The sequence below is a fragment of the Echinops telfairi genome, unplaced genomic scaffold (assembly GCF_000313985.2).
Source record: "Echinops telfairi isolate 266 unplaced genomic scaffold, ASM31398v2 ScPeMD7_7420;HRSCAF=8458, whole genome shotgun sequence".
Taxonomy (NCBI): Eukaryota; Metazoa; Chordata; class Mammalia; order Afrosoricida; family Tenrecidae; genus Echinops; species Echinops telfairi.
Genome location: NW_022111320.1, coordinates 33,528,543 through 33,554,134, shown reverse-complemented (window position 1 = coordinate 33,554,134; position 25,592 = coordinate 33,528,543). Strand labels below are relative to the sequence as shown.

Genomic DNA, 25,592 nt, shown 5'->3' with positions numbered 1-25,592 from the left:
ATCCCACACTCACCTCTCACGGGCAGTGTCTTTGCTTCGGACTGGAAATGGGAATTTGGCAGCTCTGCACTTGCCTGGGGTCACAGTCCATGGTGCTCTAGGCTTGCTGGACGGGATATTGTCCACCTGGGGCTGTCATCTGCTCACCTGTTGGTTGTGATGAGCTTTAGAACTTTTCCCCTTAATAATGGAGGGTCTCCTTTATTACTGAGAAAAGACAAAGGAATGCCCCTTGCATTCATTCCTTCACCCCTTTGAACTTCACTTGCGAGGGAAACTAACTCTTGAATAACCCTAAAACCGAACCCAAGGCTTGGATGCCAGTCGGACTCATAGCTCATAGGGTAGAACTGTCCATGGGATTTCCTAGACTCTACAGACGGCTCTATGGGAGCCAGTGGCCACTGGCCACGTCTTTCTCATGCCAAACAACGGCTAGGTTAGAACTGCCGAGTGCTCCTTGAGACGCCAAGCACCTAACCATGTGACACCAGGGCTCAATGCAGATAAAAACGCCTCCCTGACGACTGTGCGGGGTGAATTTTCTCCTGTTCCAGTGCTTTTTAAAATGACTAAATCTGGTGTCAAATTGCCCCCTCCCCTCTTTGAAGCGCCCCCCTGCAAAGGATCTTGACATATTCCAACCAACTTAAACCTGATAAAAATGTCCCAAAGGCTAAAATCCAATTTCCATTCAAAACACAACAGTATGAATTGTCACAGGTAAGGTCTAAGTGCACAATCTGTGCTGTGAGTCGGCAGAGTGGGCACTCTTGAGCTATTCGCTGCCCAGGCCTAAAGGTTACCACGGGGTCCGTGCCGACTCTTAACGACCCTCTGGGACAGAGCAGAACTGCAGCCCCATGGGTTTCTGAGACCGTATGGGTATAGAAAGCCCCATCTTTCTCCTTTGGAGAGACTAGTGGCTTCAAACTTCTGACTAAAGGTACCGTATGTACTCGTGGATAAGCCGAGTTTTTCCAGCACATTTTCTGTGCAGTTTTTATGATAAAATTAGGTGCCTCGGCTGATATTCGGGTCGGCTTATACTCGAGTATACACGGTAGATTTAGGGGTTCATAGGTTTGTATTGACATCTAAAGCTCAGTGTCTTATGGACACTAAGTGTCCACCATCAACTTATGGTGGAATCTGCTTCAAAGCTTCCAGGACCATCTTGGTGGACATCTTAGTGGCCTGCTCTGAAGAATATAAATGCCTCCGTGTGGCCTTGAAGAACTTCCCCAGTGCGAACGTCAGTCCCTTTGTCCTGCCTGTGTCTCTGACTCACCCTGTCCCTCATGGCTCCGCCCACCTGGGCCATGGTCCTTCCCCAACCTTCCTTCCCTACCTGGTCCTCTTCTGCTTGCCCATGTTGTTGCTCTTGGAGGTCAGCCTGCATTTCAAAGCCTCCCTACTGTCGTCTCCCAACCCAACCCAAACTCCCCGTGGTCAATGATACTTACAGTGACAGAGCAAAACTACCCTAACGAGTTTTCAGGGCTGTAAATAAATAGGCCGACCCCATACTTCTCCTGTGGAGCAACTGGTGGGTGTGAGGCACTGGCCTTTGCAGTTGGCAACCAAGCATTTAATTACTGTGCCACCAGGAAGTACTCTGACTTCCTCTCTTCCCCCTTTGAATTCCTATGGTCTTTATTTTCTCAACAGATACATTTTGTGTACGCGTACTAGATGCCTGGCACTACCCTGGGCATAATTTTACTTTCTGTTACCATTAAAGTCTCTCGCCTGCCTTGGTGACATCATCTGCTATGGTATGTGAGTGTCCACTTGACCCAGGGTTCCTGGTGGATCAGGAATGGGCAGGGATCATGGCCAATACACCACTGTGCGCGAGTCTCCCATGTGGACTGCAGTTAATTGGCCCTCCATGAATGAGTCAGTAATGAATGAGTAAATGGAAGGATGGCCTTTGTAATCATGAGGTTGTCCTTCCACAGTAGATTATATTGTTTAGGGATCCAGAACACTTTTTATCTGTTCTTTGAGAAGCTATCATTTTAACATAAAATAGACCTTGGAAACTGTTCAGAAGAAGGCTGTGGGGAAGAAGTATAGTCATTAACAAAAGCTCCTATTCATTGGGCACACTCACCATGTGCCGTGCATTATGCTAACCACTTGAAATTCATTTCCTCATTGTATCCACACAGGAAATAAGATCATTTTTCTTATTCTGAGTTAGCAGCTGAGGAAACTGAGGCTGTCGCATTGGTGTGGCCAAGACCACCCAGATCATGTGTGACAGAGTCAATGCAAACTCATAGGTGTCTGAATTCAAGCCTGATTCTGAACCACTAAGTCAGTATCTGGAATCCTAGTGGCACAGTGGATATCAGCTGCTAATTGAAAGGTTGCTGATTCTACCTGCCAGCCAATCCGAGGAAGAAAGAGGTGGCAATCTGCTTCTGTAAAGATGATAACCCAGCACACTCCACGGGGCCGTTCTCAACTCCTACAGGGTCACCATGAGTTGGAATCAACTCAGGGGCAGGGGTTTGGTTTTGGTAGACCAGAGTCTGAACAAAGAAACGTCACTCTTTGGAGTGAGACTGGGAGAGGATTTCATGCAAATGCAGCTGAAAACTCAGATGAAGTTGGGTCCACCTGTGGAAAGCTACACAGACTCGAGTAAGCAGTTGAGAGTGTTGCCGTTGGCCCATCTTAATCACATATCAAAATATGAAAAAGGGAGAGAGAGGAGCCACTTTTCTTTGTCTTTATAAGTTTGGTTTCTCAGACCACTTCGAGGAAATGATAAATGCTGTTTAGGTGTTTAGCTATCAGAGGTTAACGAGAAGCAGTTATCTTTCTTTATGCTTTAAAATTGTAATTGTCCTGCACTGTAGATAATGAATAAGTTAAGAGGTATGGAACTTCACACTTCAGTGGGGAACAGAAATTCTATCTAGAATACTAGATAGAATGAGTATTCCATGATGATTTCTAAGACACGGACGGAATGATTATAATGCGGGTGTGTTCTTCTGTCTGCTATCTCTCCACCTTTTGGGGTTGGGGATTGGACACTGGTTCTTTGACAGGAAAAGTAGAAGAACGTGCGAAAAACCTTTGGTTATGAAACACGTGACCCAGTTTGTGATTCAAATTTATTTTCTTTATCCTGGAAACTAGAGTGTTAATTGCATTATTGGTTTTGACTATCACAAGCAATCTACTAAAGTTATGATTAACCAACAGAAGTCCTGGATTGCCAACAGAAGTCATGATTAGCCAGTAAGAATGAGTCCTGGGCAACCAACAGAAGTCATGATTGATTAATCAGATCACAACCAATATCAGTAGATCTCTAGCCGTGTCAGAGAAACTTGGTTCTCCCTTTCTTATGTGCAGTTCGTACTATCCTTTCAGAAATGTATTTAATATTGAGAAATATTTAGGTGACGCTCACTCTGGTGGTGTCCTTATACCCGTAGGTCTCGTCATCCATCCCGAGAAGTACTCATCTAGTACAGTTGTACTTGGTGTTGAAATACTGGAAACCTTTCCTGCCAGTTGGTGAAGAGTCACCGTCTGGAGTCCCTCAGCCCCACCTCCACCTAAGTGCCACTAGCCCAGGCTCAAGCTGGATAAAGCAATGCTTGGGGTCCAAACGATCCCATCAAGGAGAATGGCAAGCTTGATGATGTGTCTAGCACTCTGACGCTCACCTGGGGGAAATGCCCCATGTTCAGTGGTTCCTCTGACGTTGTAACCACTAGCCATAGGCTGGCATTCCCCCAGGCCACCTCTGAAGCTACCAGTAAAAATCAGTTGCTGCCCAGTCATTCTGACTCATAGCAATGGCATGTGTGTTGGTGTTGAACTGGGCTCCGTAGGTGGTGGTTTGGTTTTGTTTAAATGTGAAATATACATAAAACACATGCCATCTCAATTGTTTTTTTAATTACCGCCATCAAGTTGATTTCGACTCATGGCAACCCTATAGGACAGGGTACAACTGCCCCTGTGGGTTTCTGAGGCTGTCACTCTTTACAGGAGTAGAAAGCCTCATCTTTCTCCTGAGGAGAAGCTGGTGGTTTTGAACTGCTGACCCTGCAGATCACAGCCCAATGCATGATCGCTAGACCACCAACAATTTAAACATGAACAAACTCATTGAAATTTATGATGTTCTTCATATATTATGTGCCACCATTCTTACTGTCTTTCCCCCTAATTATTCTATCATCATTAGCATAAAATCAATGCCCCCTCCGCAAAAATGTCTCCTCTCTCTCTACCCTTCACCCTGGTAACTGCTCATAATCTTTGGCTTCTACATATGTAACATGTGTCCACACAAGTAAAGACATACAGCACAAGTGGCCATCATAAAGGACATGGCAAATTCCATGATCTTTAATTCCGTTTTCCAGGAACTTTGTGAATTCCCCTCATCGCTGCCTTCTTGCAACTGATGCGTTTTGCTCAGCACGCTGTTTTCAGGGTCCATTCATGTTGTGGCACGCATCACACAGCTTCCTTCTCTTCCAGTCGCAGCCACTGGCTGCAAAGGCGGCATTCCGAACCCACCCACAACTCTGCAAGAGAATGGTGGAGTTTTCTGCTCCCCTAAAGATCGACAGCGGGAAATCCAGGAGGCAGGTACTCTTATCAGCTCACTAAATCAGATTCAACTTCATGGCAGCGGGCTTGGTTTAGGGGTTTGGCGATATTCTTTGGGAGTTTGGTGGTGGTCGTCTTCTTAGGCATTTATCACATTTTGCTGATCCACCTTCTGTTGAGGCTCATTTTGCCAGAGGCTTTAGTGACTGCTGATGGATATTTTCCCATAGGTTCTCAGTGACTGCTTTTCCTGAACTAGATCAACAGGCCTGTCCATGAGTGAACTCAGTATATCTACCCTGGCACTTAACAGCCAATTGTGTTCATTGTTCACACCGCCCCAGCGCTCCTGAAGAAGACAGCACTAGCATCTACATCAATACGTGCGACACAGAAAGAAAAACAATATCAAGAGTGTCTAGAGGTGGAAGCATTTGTGTGCTGGGATCAATTACGGGCTTCTGGATGAGGTGATAGAAGTCTTAAAGGTTTCATAGATATTTCCTGGGTTTACTGGGAAGAGAATCTTATGGGCAAATGAAAGCATTAAATGTTGGGACGGTCAACATCTCTACATGTCGTGTCAGGACCCCGGGTCCTAAGACTTTCAGCCACTAGTCCAGTTACGGAGAAGCTTTCCACATTTCAGTCTCCATGAGATGGGAGCAAAGCCAACCACATGCCTGAAGGCCCTCATTGAGGCGTTGGAATGCCTCCATTCTAAAATAAATGCACACGTCCTTGAAAGACAAACTCTTGTTGGTGTCCTTTACGCTGTAGGTGGGTGGCATGGAGTTGCTGTTCTTGCCCACACTCTCCTTAACCTTCAAACACCGCCTCTTCCTTCTCCATCTTTCTCCCCCTAGAAACTCCCTCTCCCCATTCTGTAAACTGTTCCCCTCGCTAGTGTGAGGGAGGGATACATGTGGAAGCCCGGAAAGGTACGGTCATTAAGGATGTTGGTAACAAGTCATCGACTCAGGTAGGAAATGAGAGTCCCCTGGCTGGGCTGATGTGACTTGACCAGAGCCATCCTGCGCTGATACAGAGCTCATGCCCAGTCCTCTCACATCCAGACCAGAACGGCAACCTCTACTCCCCTCTTCCCTTCTCAATCTCAGGGGTTCCTTCAACGGGGGCTGAATCCTTCCTTTTTACCTTCTCAGCTTGCCTGACCCACCCACCTCCACCAGCCGATCCTTCCCCTACCTTTCTCACTATGAGAGTGATCAGGCCTGAACTTAAAACTGCTAGTGCCCATTTTTAGACACAGCCAGTCCTGGAGACAGCTTTCTTGGCTGAAAAATCTCAGAGGATCCCCCCGTGAAAAAACATGTTGATTTTGCCCCCAGCCCTTCACAAAGGAAACCCGGAGTGAGGTGACATATCCATCCCTAAGGCTCCCTCTCCTCTTGTTGGAGGAGCGAGTGACCAGCCCGGGGATCCATGCCCTCGGATAGAATGTCCCACTCTACTGAGATACAGGACCTGATTACGGTAGGGTTGTTTTACCGGCTCATTATTTATGGTATGAGTGCTTTCTAATGTTGACAGTTGGTGCTGATTTTACAATTAACTCAGAGACTAAAAATGTACGTTGAAATTAGGGTAAGAGGAAATGAAATGGTGAACCAAAATATAAATATTAAGTAAAATTCAGGAAGTGTGCAGATGTGCTCAGACACACAAACACACAAGTCCTGAATGCAGTGGTCTACAAGGGAGAAGGGGTTATATAACAATTCATAATATTGACTCGGAAGAAGGAAGATCCGTGTAATGTAAACCTGCCTCTGGCCCCCAAGGGCCTTTCTGTTTACCCAGTCCATGTATAAAAATACCTTGCAGCCTATATTTTAGTCAGCAAGTATTCTACCCTGGTGGAAATGACTTACTGAAACTTAGACCTCCTGAAATCCAGCCAAAACTTTGATTCGGAAAACCAAGCACTCCTCTTGAGTTGCTGCCGTCATTGTTACTGACCGGCCCTGACTGGGTAATTAGTGACATATAAAGTTCCTGAATTCGCTCTTCTTTCATGTGCGCATCACGAGCCTGTTTCCCTCCCCTCCCCAGCCCTTCCCTAAGAATTTGCTGAGCGGAATATTTGGTTTTTAATAACTGGAGGAGATCACTTTGTCTAGCCTCCGCTCTCTCCACACATGCCACACCAACGGGGCATCTTCCGCTGTGTCGGTGTTTCTTGGCCTGAGAGCAATGCAGCTTTCGGTCAATGGACTTTGTCCATCTGGCAGCCCCAGAGTCCAGTCCGTCTTTCTTTTTTTTTTATTTTTACAGGGAAAGGTACGTTTTGAGGTGACCGTTTGGGTAGGCACAGATTCTGGGAGGGTTTCAGAATATTTGTAACCTGTCATTTTAGATTCTGAGCCTATTTGTAGCTCCGGAGTTACCGAAAGAAGTCGTTTTTTCCTGGAAAACGTGTGTGTCTGGGATCTGTGACAAGGCTTTCAGCCTTAAACAAGATTTCCAGGCATTTGCAGTTGAACCATGCCAGTGAAAGTATGTTTGTTTAGACATTAAAAGCCCAGGGTGCCCGTGTAAATATGCTAACCCGTGTGGGGTGCATGAGCTTTCTTGGCTCATGCGTGTTAGTCTCTCCTGGTGTGTGAATGTGCCACGGGGAGAGTGGCACTCGGATAACGAGCCTTATTTTCTGTTCAGCACATGTGGCGATAGTGGTTCTCACATCTGAGAGAACGGTTTCCCCGGGCCGCAAGCATCCCATCACAGTGGGCCTGGTGAAGGTCCTTGCTGACAATGCTCGGAGCCACCAAGCAGTCCTTTCCTGTCAGGCTATTAGAAGAGGGCAAAGATGGAAGCTATCCGCCTTGTTCCAGGTCTTTATTCATCCGTGTGTTCCACAACGGTGCCTGAGTTATCGAATATTTGCCAAACAGCATGGAAGTCGGAGGGCAGAGAGCTGGAGGCCTTGGACTCGGAGATCTTAGAGTCAGCTTTATCTCACCAGCCTGGCATGAAAAGCATGAGACGTTGCCACTGTGGCCAGAGGACAATAGTCAAAAAGTTAACAATGATCTCATTCAAATATGCATTGCAAGTAAGATGGCATAGCTTGCTCAAAGGACCACATCGGGAAATGGTCAGGATGGGTAGGTTGGAAGGAAAAGGAAAACAAACTGCGGATAAGTCAAGAACCGTTCTTGACAACTCATGGAAACCTTGATGGCACACAAATAGCAAATGTGGAGCCGTTGTTTCTCAGCATACGCGTTGTTTCTCAGCATTCGTGTTTCTAACCCTACCCTGAAGAAGGCTGTGTTCTTCCATGTACACCATGTCAGAAAGGCTCTTGGGGCACTTGAGGGACTCGCATCGGGTCCTTTCCATTATACCTTGAGTTTTAAGAACAAAAAGAAGTCTGAAAGGAAAGACCAGGGCGATGAGATAGATGGAATCAGTCCATTCTCTTAGGCCAACCCTTGCTACCCTCAAAAGAGTGAGCAGGTACATTGGCATGGTAGGGTAGGGGGATACTTGGTGTAACTTTCCTGGACGTTTCTTAGCAGTACAATTTTCTTAAAACACCTTCCTAATAAGCCCTGTGACTATCCAGTGTCCTTTGTGAAAACTCCATCGAGAGTCCCCCATCAGAACCGCCCCCACCCCAAACCAAACCAAATAATCATCCTAACCTTCTGAGCTGACCTCTCTACCCAGCAGTTTCCCCTTGGAAGTCACTATTTGGATTGTCTTTTTACTTGCTTTTTTTCATGATCAGCATAGATATTCAAAATAATATGGTTATATTTAGAATATCATCAGTGGCTCTGGAGCAGGTGTAAAGAAGTCATTCTTCTGAAGCCCCAAAATATATCAGTGTGTCATAAGACTGCACAAGGAAGCAAAAAAAAAGTCTGAAGAGTAACAGGATAAAATTCTTATGAGATGCAAGAAGTAATTCATTACTTCCTTATTCTAACACCGATTTATTTCCTTTAAGATGAATCTCACTGGATTGAAAAAAATCGTAAAGTAGACAATATCCTGATTGAAGAACTCAACAGTTTAACTGAATATAAACAGATCAATTTTGGTTTTTTAGGTAAACTAGCTAGTTACAGTAGAACCCATCAGTGACTTTAGTCGAAAAGAAATACAGAGAAACATGTTTGCTGAATATGCTAAAAGAAACAGAAGTTAAAAATGAGTGGGAGAATCCTAGGATTTACTAGATACCTGGAGTAGACGTTTGACCTCTGATTAAACCCATTTACTTCTGGAGTGACCTATAAGGAGACGTGCCAAGATACAGTCTAGTTTCTGCCAGTGTCCACACCCAAGGACAACCTCACAGGGTCTCCCCCTCGTGAAGAAACTGGCACACAAATGAGAAGGCTTTCTTTGAGTAGCCCTTCAGACTGCCCAGAAGAATCAGGGTCTCAGTGTCGGTAGCAGTCTTGTACTAACCCCAGATCCTTGGCCATGAGTGTTCCAAATCCGCCCTAGTAGTTCTCAGCTGTAACATCGCTCCAGGCACAGGATTGTAAGTGTCATTGACCAACACCGTCTGGAGCTCAGACTTAGGATTTTAGCCAATAGTTTTGGGTCGCGTCCTAACCTGATTCCAAGATGCATAGCTTCAGCAGTTCCAGTCATACTAAGAGCGAGTAGCGTGTTGCTGCAGGTCTTTGCAGCCTGCCGAGTGCAAACGGCTCCACAGTCCAACACATTGGAGCCCGTGCACCCCAGCAGCTACTTGGCAGCAGAAAATTGCTCCTCAACTCCTTCCATCAAAAAATGTGAGGTTCCCGGATCGGGCAGCTCCCACACCACCAGACGCAGGGGCGTCCATGAAAACCGCTCCCATTTTCTCACCTTCTTTAGCCAATGTTTTTGAAACTGATGGACCAAGAGTTCTGGAATCTATTAGTAAGGGACCTTTCTTCGCGTTCCTAAGTTTTAGAATTCCATTTGCTCCAGAATAAACTTCCATTGCACTCATACTGGTCGGAAGCATTGTAATGATTCTGTCAGCTTTGCAGCGACATCAGCTGGGGGAGACACTACCTTGATCCACCTGTCAGTCAACAACAGAGGAAGTCGGAAGAGCTCAGGGGTTCAATCCTTGACTCAAATTCTCCTTTCATAAAAGAATCCATCACTCCAATCTTCACAAAAGCCCCTCTAAAGACTTTTCTCCCTATTCATCGTTATCTGGAAACCCTGGGCAGGCCTCGGGGAAGACATCAGAAATGATGAGTAGATAGCCGTGCTGCATCAGGCTTTTTGCCGTTGGATTCCCCATGTTGCGCAGTCCAGTGAATCCCACTGGAGTCTTAGCTGCCATTGACCTAGAACACACCACTGCAAGGCCGGCCGCAGCAGGCCACTGCCATAGGCCCCAGTAATGGAGACTGGAGGCAGCTCCTAGGAACTGAAAGGAGGCTGCCATGCTGCCCCTGCCTCGCCTCCTGGGGGTGACCTCCACTGCCCCTTGGCCGGGCTAACTGCGAGTGTCCCTTGTTTCTGTTTGTTAAAGGAATCCTAATGAGCTCAAGACAAGTGTATTGCTGAGGAAACATGACTGTAGCCTTCCTTTGATCGCAGTGACATGATTAAACATGTCTTGGTTGGAATAAACCCATGCCTACCTGAACTGCACCCCGTGTAGCAATACTTTTTGATCTGCCCTGGTAGATAATATAAATAGGTACGATAAGATAAGATTAGGTAGGTGGGTGAATGGATGGATATGGATATGGATATGGATATGGGGCCAAAATAGGAAGGGAAAAAGAATGCTGCAATAAAATTGCAGCGTCAAACAGCAAACTGACATGTCCTACTGGCAATAAAGTATTAACCACTGGCGTGTTATGTTTCCTACCAGGCAAACAGCCTTTGCACCTACCTATACTGAATCAAAATTATGTGTAGTGGACCAGTCTTCTCTAATCTCTTTGTAGTGTCCTATCAATAGTAAATAACCAAAACACAAAAACAAAAGCAAAACGAACCACGGCTGTCGGATTCATTCTGAGTCTTAGCAGCCCTATAGGGCAAATGTAACTGCCCCATGTGTTTCTGAGCCTGTCAGTCTTCATGGGAGCAATCTCTTCTTTCCTTCTCAGAGCCGCTGGTGGGTGCAAGCCACTGACCTTGTGGTTGGCAGTTCAGTGCATCACCCACTTCACCAGGAGGGCACAGTCAAAGTTCCATTTCTCTGGAGGGTCCGATGACTCTTAGGCGGGCTCGTCAGTCAGTGTTGTAGTAGAGCACTTTCCAATACAACTTCCTGTCAATACGGAAGTATTCTAGAGATACACCGTCCATTCGGGTAACCATTGGCCATATGTGGCTCTTGAGCACTTGAAATGTGGCTAGTGTCCCAGAGGAATCGAATTTTTTATTCTACCTACTTTTAACTGTTTCCAAATAGTTACATGTGACTAGTGGACACCATATTGGACCACACAGTTCTGATATGTTGTTTCATGGGCCCATGGCTGCAAGATGAGCCATAAGATGAGGCTTTCTACTCCTATAACAAATTACAACTTTGGTAAATCACAGGGGCAGCGCTCCCCTTCCCTTCTGTATAGGGGGTGTCATGAGTCAGAATTGAGTCGATGGCAGTGAGTTTGGTTTGGGATTTTTGGTAATTTCCAATTTGGGATTATCTTCTCAATACTTTGCAAATTAAATCATGTTTTAAATTCTATAGCAGGAGCTATATATGTAAAGGAATTTGGGGAAGACACTTTGAGACATTCTTTCACGTGGCAACTAATTTCTTTTGTAAATGTAGTGCCTCCCATATTGGGTTTCCTGATAGCAGCTTCACCTGAAATTGGTCTGGCCAGCAAGAGAGCCTATCCTGAAGTTTAAGTCCTCTCTGGAAGGAACCCAACTCTACATTATGTTTTCCAAGTGCGTCTTCTTGGCAGTAACTTACCTTTGGAGGCTCGTAACAGTCGTGTCTAGTTTTGATTAAAAGGGACTTCCTGGCCTGCACCAAAGCGAGAGCTGCTATTAATATTTCACAAGGGTCTTAAGGTTAAAACAAGTTAACTTTTTCTGCCACCATTATTTCATGACTCAAAAAGGAGTCATCAATGCATTGATAAGGTTGTCTTTGATTTTTTGCGAGGCCCAGATGTTTTACTTAGTCCTCTCATCCTCTTGCTTGCTTGCTTGCAGGGGTTTTTCCGTAGAAGTATTCAGAAGAACATGATTTACACTTGTCACCGAGATAAGAACTGTGTTATTAATAAAGTCACCAGGAATCGATGCCAGTACTGTCGGCTCCAGAAGTGCTTTGAAGTGGGAATGTCCAAAGAATGTAAGTGGAGTCTCGATTTATTTTTTTTCCCCTCCCGCGATTTGTGTTATCTATACGATTGGCTCAGCATCCAGAATCGAAAGGTGGAGGCCGGCAGCACGTGGAATTTAGTCCTGATAGTACTGATACATTGCCAAGGGTCCGTGTCAACAGAGATGACACGAGAATAGAGGAAGTGTGGAGATTTTCCAATCGAGCTTGAGTAGTGGTTGGTGAAAAGGCAGGATCTAGATGTCTCGATGGCAGCTGTGGAATCCTGGGTCATTACAACGCACGGTGTCCCTCGGTCACATCACACAGGCCACTCAGTACTCCTTGACAATGGGAGTACAGGCCTTTTTGCCTCTATCAGTCAGGATAAAATGAGGCGAGAGGCATGAATGTTAACAGTAGGAACAATCTTGGGGAGGCGGGGCGGGGGTTGTGAATATAAAGGGGAGGAAGGGAATTTTTCTTGTGGAAAAAAAAAAACATTTAGAAATTTAGGCCTTGGCATTTTTCCAAGCTTGACTTAGCTTTTCTCTGCGAAGCCATCCTCTCTCCCAAATAATAAAGTGTTTTATTAGTGCAGAAGAAAACAGTTTAATAAATTAAAATTTGTTTAGTGGTTAATAAACATTTGATAAGAGGTTTGATACACACACACACACACACACACATATATATACATTCATACATATACACACATACACATGCCTTACTACAGAGTAGATATACCACAAAAAGAAAGTCAGTACTTGCATTCTCTCTTCGGTACTTTCAAACTTGGAGAACAATGAAATAGCAGTTCAGCGACTTGGCCCAGGCCGGTCGAAGGCCGGCGTACAGGTGTCTGTCAGGTGTTGCTCTTGTGGGTGTTCTGCTTCAGTCATTGCATCATTTCGGGATTTGCTGAAGGCCCCCTGTGTGCAGGTGCTGCCTTAAGGGGACTCTGGATTCATGGCACATGGCTGCCGTCCTGTGCAAAGCTGAAGCGAAAAACCAAGTACCCTGTGAGCCAACCACGAGGTTCTAAAAATTATTTACAGACCAAGTGTTCTTCAGTTTTACATGGCCTTGGGGAGAAGATCAACTGGAGAGGGGCTAGCCTGATAGCCAAGCAATCGTGCTCTGTTGGGAGACTGGCTCTCTGTTGAGACTCACGAACTACAGTGAACCTTTATCAGTAGCCCAGCCGACATCCTTCCCCTCCCTACACCCTTCCTAGCTTTGTCAGGTTTTAGTTTACTTTTCTATAACCTCATGTTTCTGATTTTCTGGGGAAGCATCCCAGGTGTCATCGATTCCAATCAAGTCAGTCCATGCCCAGCCACAGCCATTGACTGATGGTGTGAACAGGTAGCCTTGGCTGACCCAATGCAAACGAATGTAAGACTCGGGCTTAGAATATTCAGACAGAAAGGCCCCTCCATTGCAATCCATATAAACAAGGTAGCATGTGGGTTCAGGTGCCACCGGCAAGTATCCTCCAGGCCAATCCCACAGGAAATCAGCTGGGAACACAGCAGGTACTGTTAATGGAGGGATGGTACTCTTAACAGTATTGGCCAACTAATCCTGAAACCCCTGGTTCCCAATTACTTTGTTATAAAATCAATATCAAACTCACCGTCAGAAAATTGATTTAGCAGTCCTCCCCCCGCAAAGCATAACCACTATACCGAACTCGCCAAGCATTCTTTTTCAAGGTAGAGTGTGAGTTTCTGGCCATACGTAGTCTTGATGGACAGGGATGGACTATGCTATTAAGCAGGACCTGGCATTTACCACCTCTTCTTGAAGGACCTCTTTCTCTGGGTGGTCTTGTCTGTAGATCACGGGTCAACAGTCCACATTCATTCAGGACTCCTTCTAAGTCGAGAACTATCAAGTTATTTAAAATCAATGAATGTGACATGTAACTATAATATTCAGTTCAGGCCCAAGTCCCACCATAAAAGAGAAAGCCTAGTTTATCAGCCTGAAGTGAACAGATGATGTATAATCTGTAAGGGAGCCTCACAGGACAGTCGCCTAATGCTCCGTTTTCAGCCTGCCATTCTGGGGGCACAGATGCTGCCCTGCATTTCTTTCTTTCTTTTTAAAATCATTTTATTAGGGGCTCATACAACTCTTATCACAATCAATACATGCATCAATTGTGTAAAGCACATTTGTACATTCATTGCCCTCATCATTCTCAAAACATTTGCCCTCCACCTAAGCCCCTGGCATCAGGTCCTCTTTTTTCCTCTCCCTCCCCGCGCCCCCCTCCCTCATGAACCCTTTATAATTTATAAATTATTATTTTGTCACATCTTTCACTGTCCGACGTCTCCCTTCACCCAATTTTCTGTTGACTGTCCCCCAGGGAGGAGGTTATAGGTAGATCCTTGTAATTGGTTCCCCTTTCCAACCCACCCTCTCGCCACCCTCCCAGTATCCCCACTCCCACCACTGGTTCGGAAGGGATCATCCGCCCTGGATTCCCTGTGTTTCTAGTTCCTCACTGTACATCCTCTGGTCTAGCCAGATTTGTAAGGTAGAATTGGGATCATGATAGTAGGGGTGGGGGGAAGGAAGCATTTAGGAACTAGAGGAAAGTTGTATGTCATTGTTGCTACATCGCATCCTGACTGGCTGTCTCCTCAAGACCCTTCCGTAAGGGGATCTCCAGTGGCCTACAAATGGGCTTTGGGTCTCCACTCTGCGCTTACCACCTCATTCACTACGATAAGATTTTTTGTTCTGATAATACCTGATACCTGATCCCTTCGACACCTGGTGATCACACAGGCTGGTGTGCTTCTTCCATGTGGGCTTTGTTGCTTCTGAGTTAGATGGCTGCTTGTTTACCTTCAAGCCTTTAAGACCTTAAAGGCACTATATTTTGATAGCCAGGCGTCATCAGCTTCTTTGCCACATTTGCTTATGTCCCCATTTGTCATCAATGATCGTATCAGGAAGGTACTGCCCTGCATTTCTGTCGGGGAATTTCAGTTCAAGTTGGTGTTATGAATGCGTCAGCCAGGTGCAGACTTGGGAAAATCAATATTTTGCATTTATTTTGTGTGGGTTGGAGACCCATTTCCTGCTCAAAATAAGTAAAACCTATATTCTGCTGCTGTGTAAAAACCAGCACCTCAGTTGGCAATTAAGAGGGGAAAAAAATATTTACACCTACAGGAAGACTTTCCTTTCAACACTCAAGGAACTTAACACCTTAGTTGGATTTAAAAATATAGAAATGGGAACCAAAAATGAAATCATTATGTCCAAGTACACACAAATAAACATGTCTCTTAAAAGGAAGTTGAAAGGGAAGAAATAGCTCCCTGGAGTATAAGGTGGGGGTGGGAGGGATTGTCATAGAGGGTTTTTTTTAGTTGAAACACAAGGAAGCAGGAAACTATGAGAATCGGTAACCAATTATACCACAGCATACGCAACTGAAATGAACCCAAGAATAATAGATCCTTGTCGAATGTTAGAACTGAAAAGGGATCTTAGAGATTGATTTTCACTCACCTCTCTCGCTTGACATCCAAGTACTCCAGGACCCAGAAAATAATCCTCCACTGGCCAAAGGCAGAACCAAGGGTGCAATTCAAGTCTGTGACCTCACTGCGGCGTCTTCTCTGCAAGACCGAGATTCGCCAGGTTAAGTGTCATTCGAGGCACACGGGATATGCCCACTTAATTGTATTCCCCAGAAGCCTTTGGGTGAAACAGACAGAAAAGCCACTTCAAATTGGCTTAAGGTAAAAAGCCGGCACCTAAGGCCGAGACGCCTAGAGCAGCCGCTTTGAATGGAGCCAAGGGGACACATGTATAAGAAAGAGCTTTATATAAGAGGGCAACTGTCGATTGAGAAACATCCCCGCCCAGTCCAGATCAAGTCCATAAATCCAATATTAGCCCATATGTCAACCCCTAGTCTATACAATTCCTCTTTAGACTCATGCAATCACGCAATAATGTCAAATGCAGGAAGACTACATGCATGCCAGTGCGTGGAAAGTCTTGTGGATCCAGTGGTGATGGAAGCATCTTGGTGCTGGTCTGGGTCTCCATGTGGATCCTCCAGCGCCAGGGCTCTGTATCTTACCAGTGCAGCTCCATGTGGCTTGTCAGCAGGAAGATGAAGGCAGAGCGTGTCTCTGGCCGCCAGTGAGCTAGTCACCTCCATGCCTCCAAATGAGGTCATCAAGCAGCGACCTGATTGACAGGTTAGACTCCACCCCTTTGCAAGTTGATGGGAGATTATGTAACTGCCACACTAGGGGCTGATGCTCAAGCGTCTCACTTGGATCATGTGCCCCTCTGAGACTATAGGACTTTGACCAAGGGATAGAATACTGTGATTGGCTAAGTGTGGGCCATGTGACAATCCCAGAACCCAGGGACCAGGTCAGTCCCACCCAGACCAAGAGTTGGAGAAGACATGCTTCTCAGTAGGAAGGCAGACAGGAAGTAAGAACGGTATCGTGCTTGTTGTTGATGTCAAGTCCTGTTGCCACTACCAAACCACACAAAATGAATGCACACACATACACAACAATGAGAGAGGAAGACTCACAGTAATCCCGATAGCTGACATTCTGAAGGGTTGTTTGTTTTTCCAATGTGCTGGGCACTGCACTTCTAGTGTTCTATCCAATTTGATCCTAATAACAGCCCTATGAGAGAGGTTAATTTTAATTGCCATTTTTTCTTCTTTTGTATAGGGGGTTATGGGTCAAAGCTGAGAAACGGAAAGGTCAGTCGGCTTACTCAAGATAACACAGCAAGTAGAGGCAACATTTGGATTTAGACTCAAATAGTTTAATCATAAACTCTGAACTAAAACCATAGAAGTATACTGCATCTCATAAAGAGCAGGTTTTAAAAATACGAGTTCATATAACCTCTCTGCACTATGATATTGCCAGTGGTTAATAAAACAATTATCATACCCTTTGCTCTATAGTACAGGAAAACCCATCGAAAACTGTGTGCAAATTGAATTTTTATAGATCAAATTTGATTTTACATGTATACAGGGACTTGCTAGTAAAAGAAGCCCTCCAGCCTGTGCACACACACATACACACACCCCTCCCCAGAAGAGCATGGCAGTTCCTTCCTTTCTGTCTTGGAGATGCTGGTGGGTATCCTTGACACTTTCAAAGGGCATCATAGAAGTAGGGGGGCAGTCTTTGGCAGAGGAGTAGCTCTCTGTCAGACCACGGACTTTGAGAGTGGTAATGGCTGGTGAAAAGAATTGATTTTCAGAAGTCTTCTAAAAGTGGTGCAGAAATTTATGGAGACCTCGGGAAGGAGGCAGAGGAAGCCAGATGACCCAGAGTTGAGTGAAGAGCTTCTGCAGGGAGGGCTGGGGGGTTGTCAGCAAAGGAGACCGTGGCAGAACCCTCAAATAAAAACACCAACAAAATAGACAAAACCCAAATGAAAACAAACTTGGGAGTTGTGGAAGGAGATGCCCAGACAAGCTCACGATACAAATAGTTGTCCGTATGGGGAAGGAGAAATTCGAGAGGAGGCTACTTAGAGATGGTAAGGGCATCTTTAGTCTTTGCTGATGATATGCATGGTTTATACACTGAGCTGCTAACCGTAAGGTCAGCAGTTTGAACCCACCAGCTGCTCTGTGGGAGAAAAATGAGGCCTGTCTACACCCATAAAGATTTAAAGTCTCGAGTGCACAAGGAAATGTGAAGAAAGATGATGGTGGATATTGCCTGGAGTCTTAAAGGCTTGATGATAAACCAGCGGCCATCTAGCGGAAAAACAAGAGCCCTCATGGAAGAAGAACACCAGCCTGTGTGATCATGAGGTCAATAGGATCAGGTATCAGGCATCGAAGACCCAGAACAAAAAATCATTGTGAATGAGGGCGAGTATGGAGTAGAGACGCAAAGCCCATCTGTAAACAGACATCCCTTACAGAAGGGTCACAAGGAAGAGACAACCAGTCAGGGTGCAGTAGAGCACCGAGGAAACATGCAACTTTCCTCTAGTTCATTAATGTGCCCCCCGCCCCACTGTCATGTATACATCTGGCTAGTCCAGAGCATGTACACATGTACAGGTCAGCGCTGGAAACACAGGGAAAACAGGACAGATAAACCCCTGGACTGATATTGAGAATAGTGATACCAGGAGGGTTAGGGGAAGGTCAGGGGAGAAAGGGGGAACTATCACAATGATCTACATATAACCCCCTTCCAGGATGGACAACAGAAAAGTGGGCAAAGGGAGACATCATCGGATAGTGTAAAACATTAGAAAATAATAATTTATAAATTCTCAAGGATTCGAGGACCTAATGTCGGGGGTTTAAATGGAGAGAAAATGTTTTGAGAAACGATGTACAAATGCGCTTTACACAATTGATGTGTGTATGGATTGGGATAACAGTTGTATGAGCCCCTAATAAAATGTTAAAAAAGGAAGAAAAAACAAAATTCTCAAGGATTCATGAGGGAGGGGAAAAAATGAGTTGATACCAAGGGCTCAAATAGAAAGAAAATGTTTTGAAAATGATGATGGCAACAAATATACAAATGTGCTTGACACAATGGATGTATATATGGATTGTGATAAAAGTTGTACGAGCCCCCAATAAAATGATTTTTTTAAATTAATGTCTCAGAAACCCCAAGGGAGCAGCTCTCCCCTGTCCTAAAGGCTTGCTCTGAATCAGTTTGCTTGCTTTAGACCATAGGCTTTCGAGTCCCTTGCAAGCATTAAAATAAATCATTCAAATGTTTTCCCTAGGGATCAGCAAACTGTTTCTGAGAGGTCTGTTAAGGCTTTGGGGGAGCATGATCTGTATCCCCGTTTTTCAGCTTTGCCATTGCAGGGCAAAAACAGCCAGACTTAAACACATAGGTGTGGCTGTGTTTCAATAAAACTTTATTTACAAAAACAGATGCTGAACTGAATTTGGCCAGTAGGCGACTTGCCTCTTGACCCAATGCTCAGTGGTCGCCTCTCTCCCTCCCCTACCACTCTTCTCATCTCCCCTCAGTCCACTGGACAGCCCGCATCACACCCACCCATGGTTCTCCCACATTCATGTATCTGCAAAGGCTTTCCCCTGCAATTGGGCTTCCCTCTCCCCCTCATGTGAACCCCAGAGCCCTCTGCACTACCTCACCCGCTCTTTGAAGTTGCCCCTGAATAACACCCCGCCCCCCAGGCAGACCTTCATTCTTACCCCTCTATTCCTGTATGCCTTGTAGATACAGCCATGAATACATACACCAAGGGCTTAATTATAAACTCCTAACAGGCAAGCATCATGCCTTCCTCGCCATCTCACTCCAGAACATAGCAAGGGTATGTTGTTTAATGAACCAAATTGGTAACGTGATTACAAGTGGCCTTTTTAACAAGACTACCAAACCTGGCATTTCCCTGGCTTTCCTTTCTGAAAATCTGTCAGACATGTGACAGTCCTGGTGACAAATCTTAATCACCCGGTTATCTGCTGTGGGCCTAGAACAAGTTATTCAACTTCTTTAGGGATGTGTGTTTGGCCTCAATATGAGGAACCTAAGTACTGACTCATAGCCAGGGCACGATGGGAGAAGCGATGCTTTCAATCCTGTTTAGACAGGGGTATTTCTGCAGACTGCTTCCTCCTCCGAGTCCTCCCCTAGGAGCCGTCGGATCTCCCAATGCAGCAGAGAGGCCGAGTTTAGCAAGCATCTTGAGTAACTGTGGGCGGCCCCAAAGGCCTGAGATGGCTGAACTAAACAGGAGTAGACAAGGGGTGGCATTTGGGATTCATCTTGGGGGGAACTTTGGCCCCCAAGGTGCTCACTAATAAAAGGCTGGGATCCAGGGGTAGCCCGGAATTGGGGATCCAGGAGGCCAAAGGGAAAATGAAAGACAAGGATTCTGGCAGAGGCCACACCTGTGAACTGCGGCGTTAAAGGGAGGGTTGTGGTACCTGGCTGTCTCTAGCATGTAAGCATGTCCCCACCTACGTGCCCCCCGACCACTCAGATTGGGTGAACCCCCCCCCCTGTAACTGAGATACTGAAGAAGGTACTGTTATTACCACTGTCGTTGGTAAGTCTTCGGTTCTGTCTGAAAACCACCGGCATGAGCTAAGGGATGATCTTTGCATGGCGCTCTCAGCGTGCTGACACGTCGTTGATTTTGTTTAGCCTGCTGCTTAGCATCTTTCACAGCAGTCCCCCCAATGACAGTGTCCTAACTGTGTTTGTAGAATCCAGCAAATGAATAATCTCTCCGCTTAAGAGTCCCTAGGCGTTCATCGGCACCTTCTCATTTGGGACATATTGAGCTTAAAAGCAGCATTTTATAAAGTCTCTAAAGTCTGATTTATACTTGAGAAGCAAGCCTTCCCCGTGGTTCGATTGGGTGGCGTGATGGCGCCGTCTCTACGGCATCTTAGACCCTTCTGTGCGGGAGTTTTGTCTCTGGGCTGTGCTGTGGTCTTCTCCTTGCCCCTTTAGTGTGCAACTTCCATTAAAGCAAACCTTCTGGATTAGAGGCACTTAACCTCAGTTAAAATCACTTTTTGTTGGTGCGCAAATTATGTTGATGTGCTCATTGTTTCTACTGCTGGATTTTACTGGCTTCATAACAAGGAAATTCATATTGTAGGTTGCCCTGTGTGCTTGGGAAATGACATAAAAATCATCATCTGGGCACTTAATGTCCTTCTAATTTTAGTTGATGCCTTCATTTGTTCCCAGGCTGCATCAGAGCCTGGGACTTTGCTTCCGTGGGTGTTGTGCGCGCTGTGTGCTGTTGAGCTGGAGAGTCAGCAGGAACTGTGCCTCCCCCCACCCTCCTGCCCTTCTTTTACCCTGCCACTCACAAGCCCCCACCCACCCACCCCCAAGAGCTCCCCAGCGCTAAACAAAAGTCTGGCAACTTCATATTTATGTGTCTAAAAATGTCGCCAAAGCTGGGAACACAGAATCTGCTGCCCCTTTCCGCTTGCCAAATGTTAATCTTTTCCTGTATCTGTCCTGGCGATACAAAACAAAAACAAATTCCGTCAGGGCAGCAGCCGCAGCCCAGTGAGGTCAGTGCCACTGTGGAACTGGAAGTCCATTAACACTCGGGCTGCAAAGGAAGTAGTAAAATGCCTTCAGCTTTAGAACACAGTGCTCCCTGCAGCCGGCCTCCTGGAAAGAAAACCCTGGGCACATTGTCACCTTGGGGAGAAATTTCCACGATACACCAGCCCAGGCCAGGGTAAGAAGGACAAGACGACTGTAGTGGGCCTCGGGTGGGTTCGAACCTGGCCCTCAGGGTATCTCACCAGACCTTTTCCCAAGTGGAAAGAGCTAACCTGCAAGATGAGGATGGCCATCATGGCAACCTCTAGGATTGCAGCGCCGTGGGTGGGGCTTCACGAATGCGCCAACGGTAGCACACAACTTGGCAGCACAGCCGGTGCTCAATAAATGCGAGCCGGTCTTTCCGGTGTGCTCTCAGACGGTGGGTGACCCACGCTCTGTGCTGGGCGCTGCTGCCACAGCTGTGTGCGTTATCGTAACTAGACTCCTGCTTGAACTTCAAGGGGAAAGGGAGGACGGAGGCTCTGTTCCTTGAGAATGGTTCGTAACACCAGCGTGTCGGTTTATAGCCCCAGATAGCAAGCATGTCACAGCACTAAAAATACAGCCTGCAAACACCCGTTCCAAAATACATACCCACCCTCCATGGTTACTGTAAACGGGGAGGCAGATAGTTCAGTTGCCCAGAGATGCTGGCACATGTGTACTCAGAGAATGGGAGGGGATCCTGGTATCAGGGAACCCAACTCCATGAGCAAAACCCAACCGGGCTGTCAGAAAGGACGCCAGGCCTGCTTGCTGCCCACAGGAGCAGCCCCAGACCAGGCCGCTGGGGTCTCTCCTCCAGGGCCAAACAGGTTGAGTCACCTCCCTCCCAGCATCCTCTTCTTCCACGCAGCACCTACTTAAGCTTTCTGTGAGCCTCCGTGATCAGCCTCTTAGCTGGACTGATAGAGCATCTCCCTTCTCCCAGCCAAGTCTTGTCCACCCTTTTCCCTCTTCGCCAGGGCCACTCTTGCCCTTGAGCCTCATGACAGGAAGGTGGGGGCGCCTAGGACAGACACGTCGTTTCCCCTCAGCAGAGGCTCACCTGCAGCAAAGGGCGCAGAGAGAGTATTCTGAATCTTCCTAGGTTCCTGAGATTCACAGAGGTTGAAAGACCTGCCTGATGCCTCCCCTGCTGACTTAAACTGGGGGTCTTCATTCCCAACCCCAGTAGCCTGTCGATTGAGCTGTATTTGCTCACAAATACAGTATTCTATTTACAGGCATGATTTGATTTGACACCCATACTAGTTGAATGCAGAGTTCCCCAGGGTGAAGGCACCACACACAGAGCTATGACACCTCATTTTAGGGCACGTTAAACTTGGCATGGAGTCCTATCAAATCAGCCGCTGATAACGTTATCCATTTTAATATCCATTCAGTCTTTTTATTGCCCATGAGAAAAGCCTGATTTGATGCTCGTACACCCTTAATTAATACCTCTCAAAGCATTGCTAATCTCCCTTTGTGACAGAAGGAAGACAACTTTACCTAGCTGAGACTGAATTACATGGTTGAGTTTAATTCAGGGGGCTGCAAACTCTTTTCTTAGATGGCCAGATAGTAAACATTTTAGGTTTTGCTCGTCAGCCAGTGTCTGCTGCATTGACTGGACCCCACCAGTGTAGCATGACAGCTGCATGAATGAGCCTGGTCTTGTTCCAGTAAAACTTCAGTAAACCAAGCAGGCATCTTGCAGACCATGTCACCCCCCCCAACCTCCCCCCTATCCCCCCCCACACCCTTTTACCCTTGCCTGCTCTTTATGGCAAACGATACTGCTTTTCCATGTACAGTAGTAATCTAAAATGATCTTTTATACTTTAAGAAATACAAAGATAAAAAGAAGAGACCCCTTTAGATCAGCGGTTCTCAACCTGTGGGGCATGACCCCTTTGGGGGTCGAACGACCCTTTCACAGGGGTTGCCTAAGACCATTGGAAAACACACAAATATTTCACAATATATAATTACATACTGTTTTGTGATTCATCACGATGCTTAATAATGTTCAATTCGTAACAATGAAAATACATCCTGCCTATCAGATATTTACATGATGATTCATAACAGTAGCAAAATGATAGTGGTGAAGTAGCAACAACAGGAATGTTATGGTTGGGGGTCCCCACAGCATGAGGAACTGTATGAAAGGGCCGCGGCAGGAGGAAGGGTGAGAACCGCGGCTTTACGTGGGAATCCTACGAGCATAGCGCTCTGTGAAAATGTGAAGGTAGCACTGCATGGACTGAAACCTGAGCCCAGTGTCTTGGTGTCCAGGTGACTTCACGTCGACCAGGGAGAGAAACAAAGCCTGGAGGTGGAACCCCATGCCCTTTCAGAACCTTGTTCCCACCTTGCCCCTTAACCTACTCCTCCCTGGGTCCTTAGCTCATGTGCTGCTACCAGACAGGCAACTGGCTCTTCTTGAACCCTCGGGGCTGAATCCTTTGCTGGCACCCTGAAAGGTTAATGAAAGGGTGGAGGCGCCCTCCTGCCATGTCAAGCTCCCAGGCAAACTTGTGCCAGGGACTCTGAGAGACGGGGAGATACTCCCTTTACGCCGCTGACTCCGCCGCCCAGTGTAGAACATCGACTGAAAGTGCCAGCCTGGACTCAAACCCGAGTCTACCACTATCTCTCTGTGATCTTGGGCGAGTGATGTAACCTCCTTAGGCCCCATTTTCCTCTATGTGAAGGAGGTGATGTCTCCTGTCCACCGCGCGTGGCCATTGGAAGGAATCAGAGATGACGATACGGCAGGGAGGTGCTGCAGCACTGCTCTGGATAACAGCTCAAGTGCTACCATCTCTTCAAAGATGACGGCCCACCCTGGCCTCCTGGGAGAGTGTATGGGATCATCAGGGTTGTCCACTGTGACTGGGCAGAGGGGCTGATTCTTTCTCCAGCCCCAGTGGCCTCTGTGCTTATACGAGGTAGTCTTACATTCCACACTTGTCCCCCACTCTGCCCCCGAGTGCCCAGACTTGGCCCCACAGGGGCTAGCTGAGGCCAGAACAGAAGTGTCAACTGTGGGTGGGCCGGATGATCACGTGCTGTCAAGGGCAAGGTCCTTCCTGGTTTACCGAATGGCTGTGTGTGTGTGGCAGCATGGACAGAGCCTGCACACCAGCCCCAGCCTGCCCAGAGCCTGATCTCTGTCCACGCTCCCCAAAGGGCACGGTGACCCAGCCTCCACTAGCCCAGCTGCGTGCCACAGCCTACTGCAGACTGGGACCTTGCTGTCAGTGCGTGCTGTTCTCTTGGCTGCAACGCCCTTCCCCTGCTCTTCCTTCCTCCCTGCTCACCCTTCCAGCCGCTTCCTGCTAAGCACACACACACACACACACACACACACACCCCTCTCTCTCCGCAGGGGAGGGTGTGGGTCACCCTCTCCTCTCCACAGGAGGACGTGTGAACGTTCTCCTCTGCTGGGCGGATTTTTGGAGCCACGCTTGATCTGGAGATCAGGAAACACACACATACGTGCCCGATGCTGACTGAGCACCTTCAGAATAGGACCTCAGTCTCGTTCTTATTGGAGGGCTTAGGGGCGGAGATATGTGGAATCTTTTGGAGGCAATGGGCACTTGAACAAGTGTAGCCTATGAATCCGGAGTGTGTCCAATCCTTCCAAGAGCTAACAGATTTGAAGCCCATGGACTTAAAAATGAAGTGGGTTTACCTTTCAGAGTCTCTTGGATCCCACTCCTATACTGAGTGGGTTGTTGGCATTTCCATCGGGCCTCCATCCCGACAGTACAGGGAAGGGATCATAGAACGTTAGCCCTGTCGCGACCCAGGCCCCGGTGCCGTTGGCTCTGTGGTGATCGTCACCAGGTGGAACTTGTGAGCAGGTCCCAACAGAGAAGATTTGCTTTCTCTCGAACCCCTACATTGTTTTATCCAATCGGTGATTCGTTAGGGTGCACCATTGTTATACACCACGGAGAAGAAAATGCCACTGATACTACCATGGCGCACCAAAGATCGTAAGACAGGTGGTTATTGTGTGAGCGAGAGAGCCAGCCATCAACCCTGCGGAAGAAAAAAGAAGGAAGTGCCACACATTCTAGGCTGAAAATATTCCATGTTTTCATCCAGGGCTATTTTTCATTCTTCTTTAAATAGACATTGATAAAAACCTCAGTGCTGGATAAATATACAAGTGCTTCTAAAATAGCTGGCAGCGAGCCCTTTGTTTGGAAACAAATGTCTCCGTGAAAATAGCAACCCGAAATTCTCTCTCAATCCCTGTGTTCTGGGGAGCTGAGCATGGCCCTTTAAGTTGCTTCTCCCAGGGATAGCAATGCTCTGGAGGGTGGCTCCCTAAATTGCTCAATAAATCCGTGCATAGAGGGCAGGCTGGAATTTACTCCTCCTGGGGTGGTATCTAGCACTTAACCACAGTCTCTCCTCCCTCTGCCATTGCGAAATATGAACGATTGCAGCTTGGTTACTTCCTCACGCCCTCCCCCCCCCTTTAAAGCTGAAGCACAAAGAAGGGGGCAATTACCCTGTGAACGAGATTGATGGAGGCAGGTGTGTTTTATTACTGGGACTAAGGCAAGTAGACA

At 46.7% G+C, this 25,592-nt stretch overlaps 1 protein-coding gene and 1 pseudogene across 3 annotated transcripts in view; one reads left to right on the top strand and one right to left on the bottom strand.

The window, feature by feature from the left end:
* Nucleotides 1-25,592, top strand: part of RARB (retinoic acid receptor beta) — a 196,010-nt gene that overhangs the window by 81,176 nt on the left and 89,242 nt on the right. For all 3 annotated transcript variants that reach the window (XM_004704030.2, XM_004704029.2, XM_045297578.1), the window contains one exon: nucleotides 11,776-11,917. In XM_004704030.2, coding sequence (XP_004704087.1) covers nucleotides 11,806-11,917 — 112 coding nt within the window. In that variant the 5' untranslated portion in view covers nucleotides 11,776-11,805. The remainder of the gene's footprint in view (nucleotides 1-11,775; nucleotides 11,918-25,592) is intronic.
* Nucleotides 8,924-10,027, bottom strand: LOC105978767 (annotated as a pseudogene).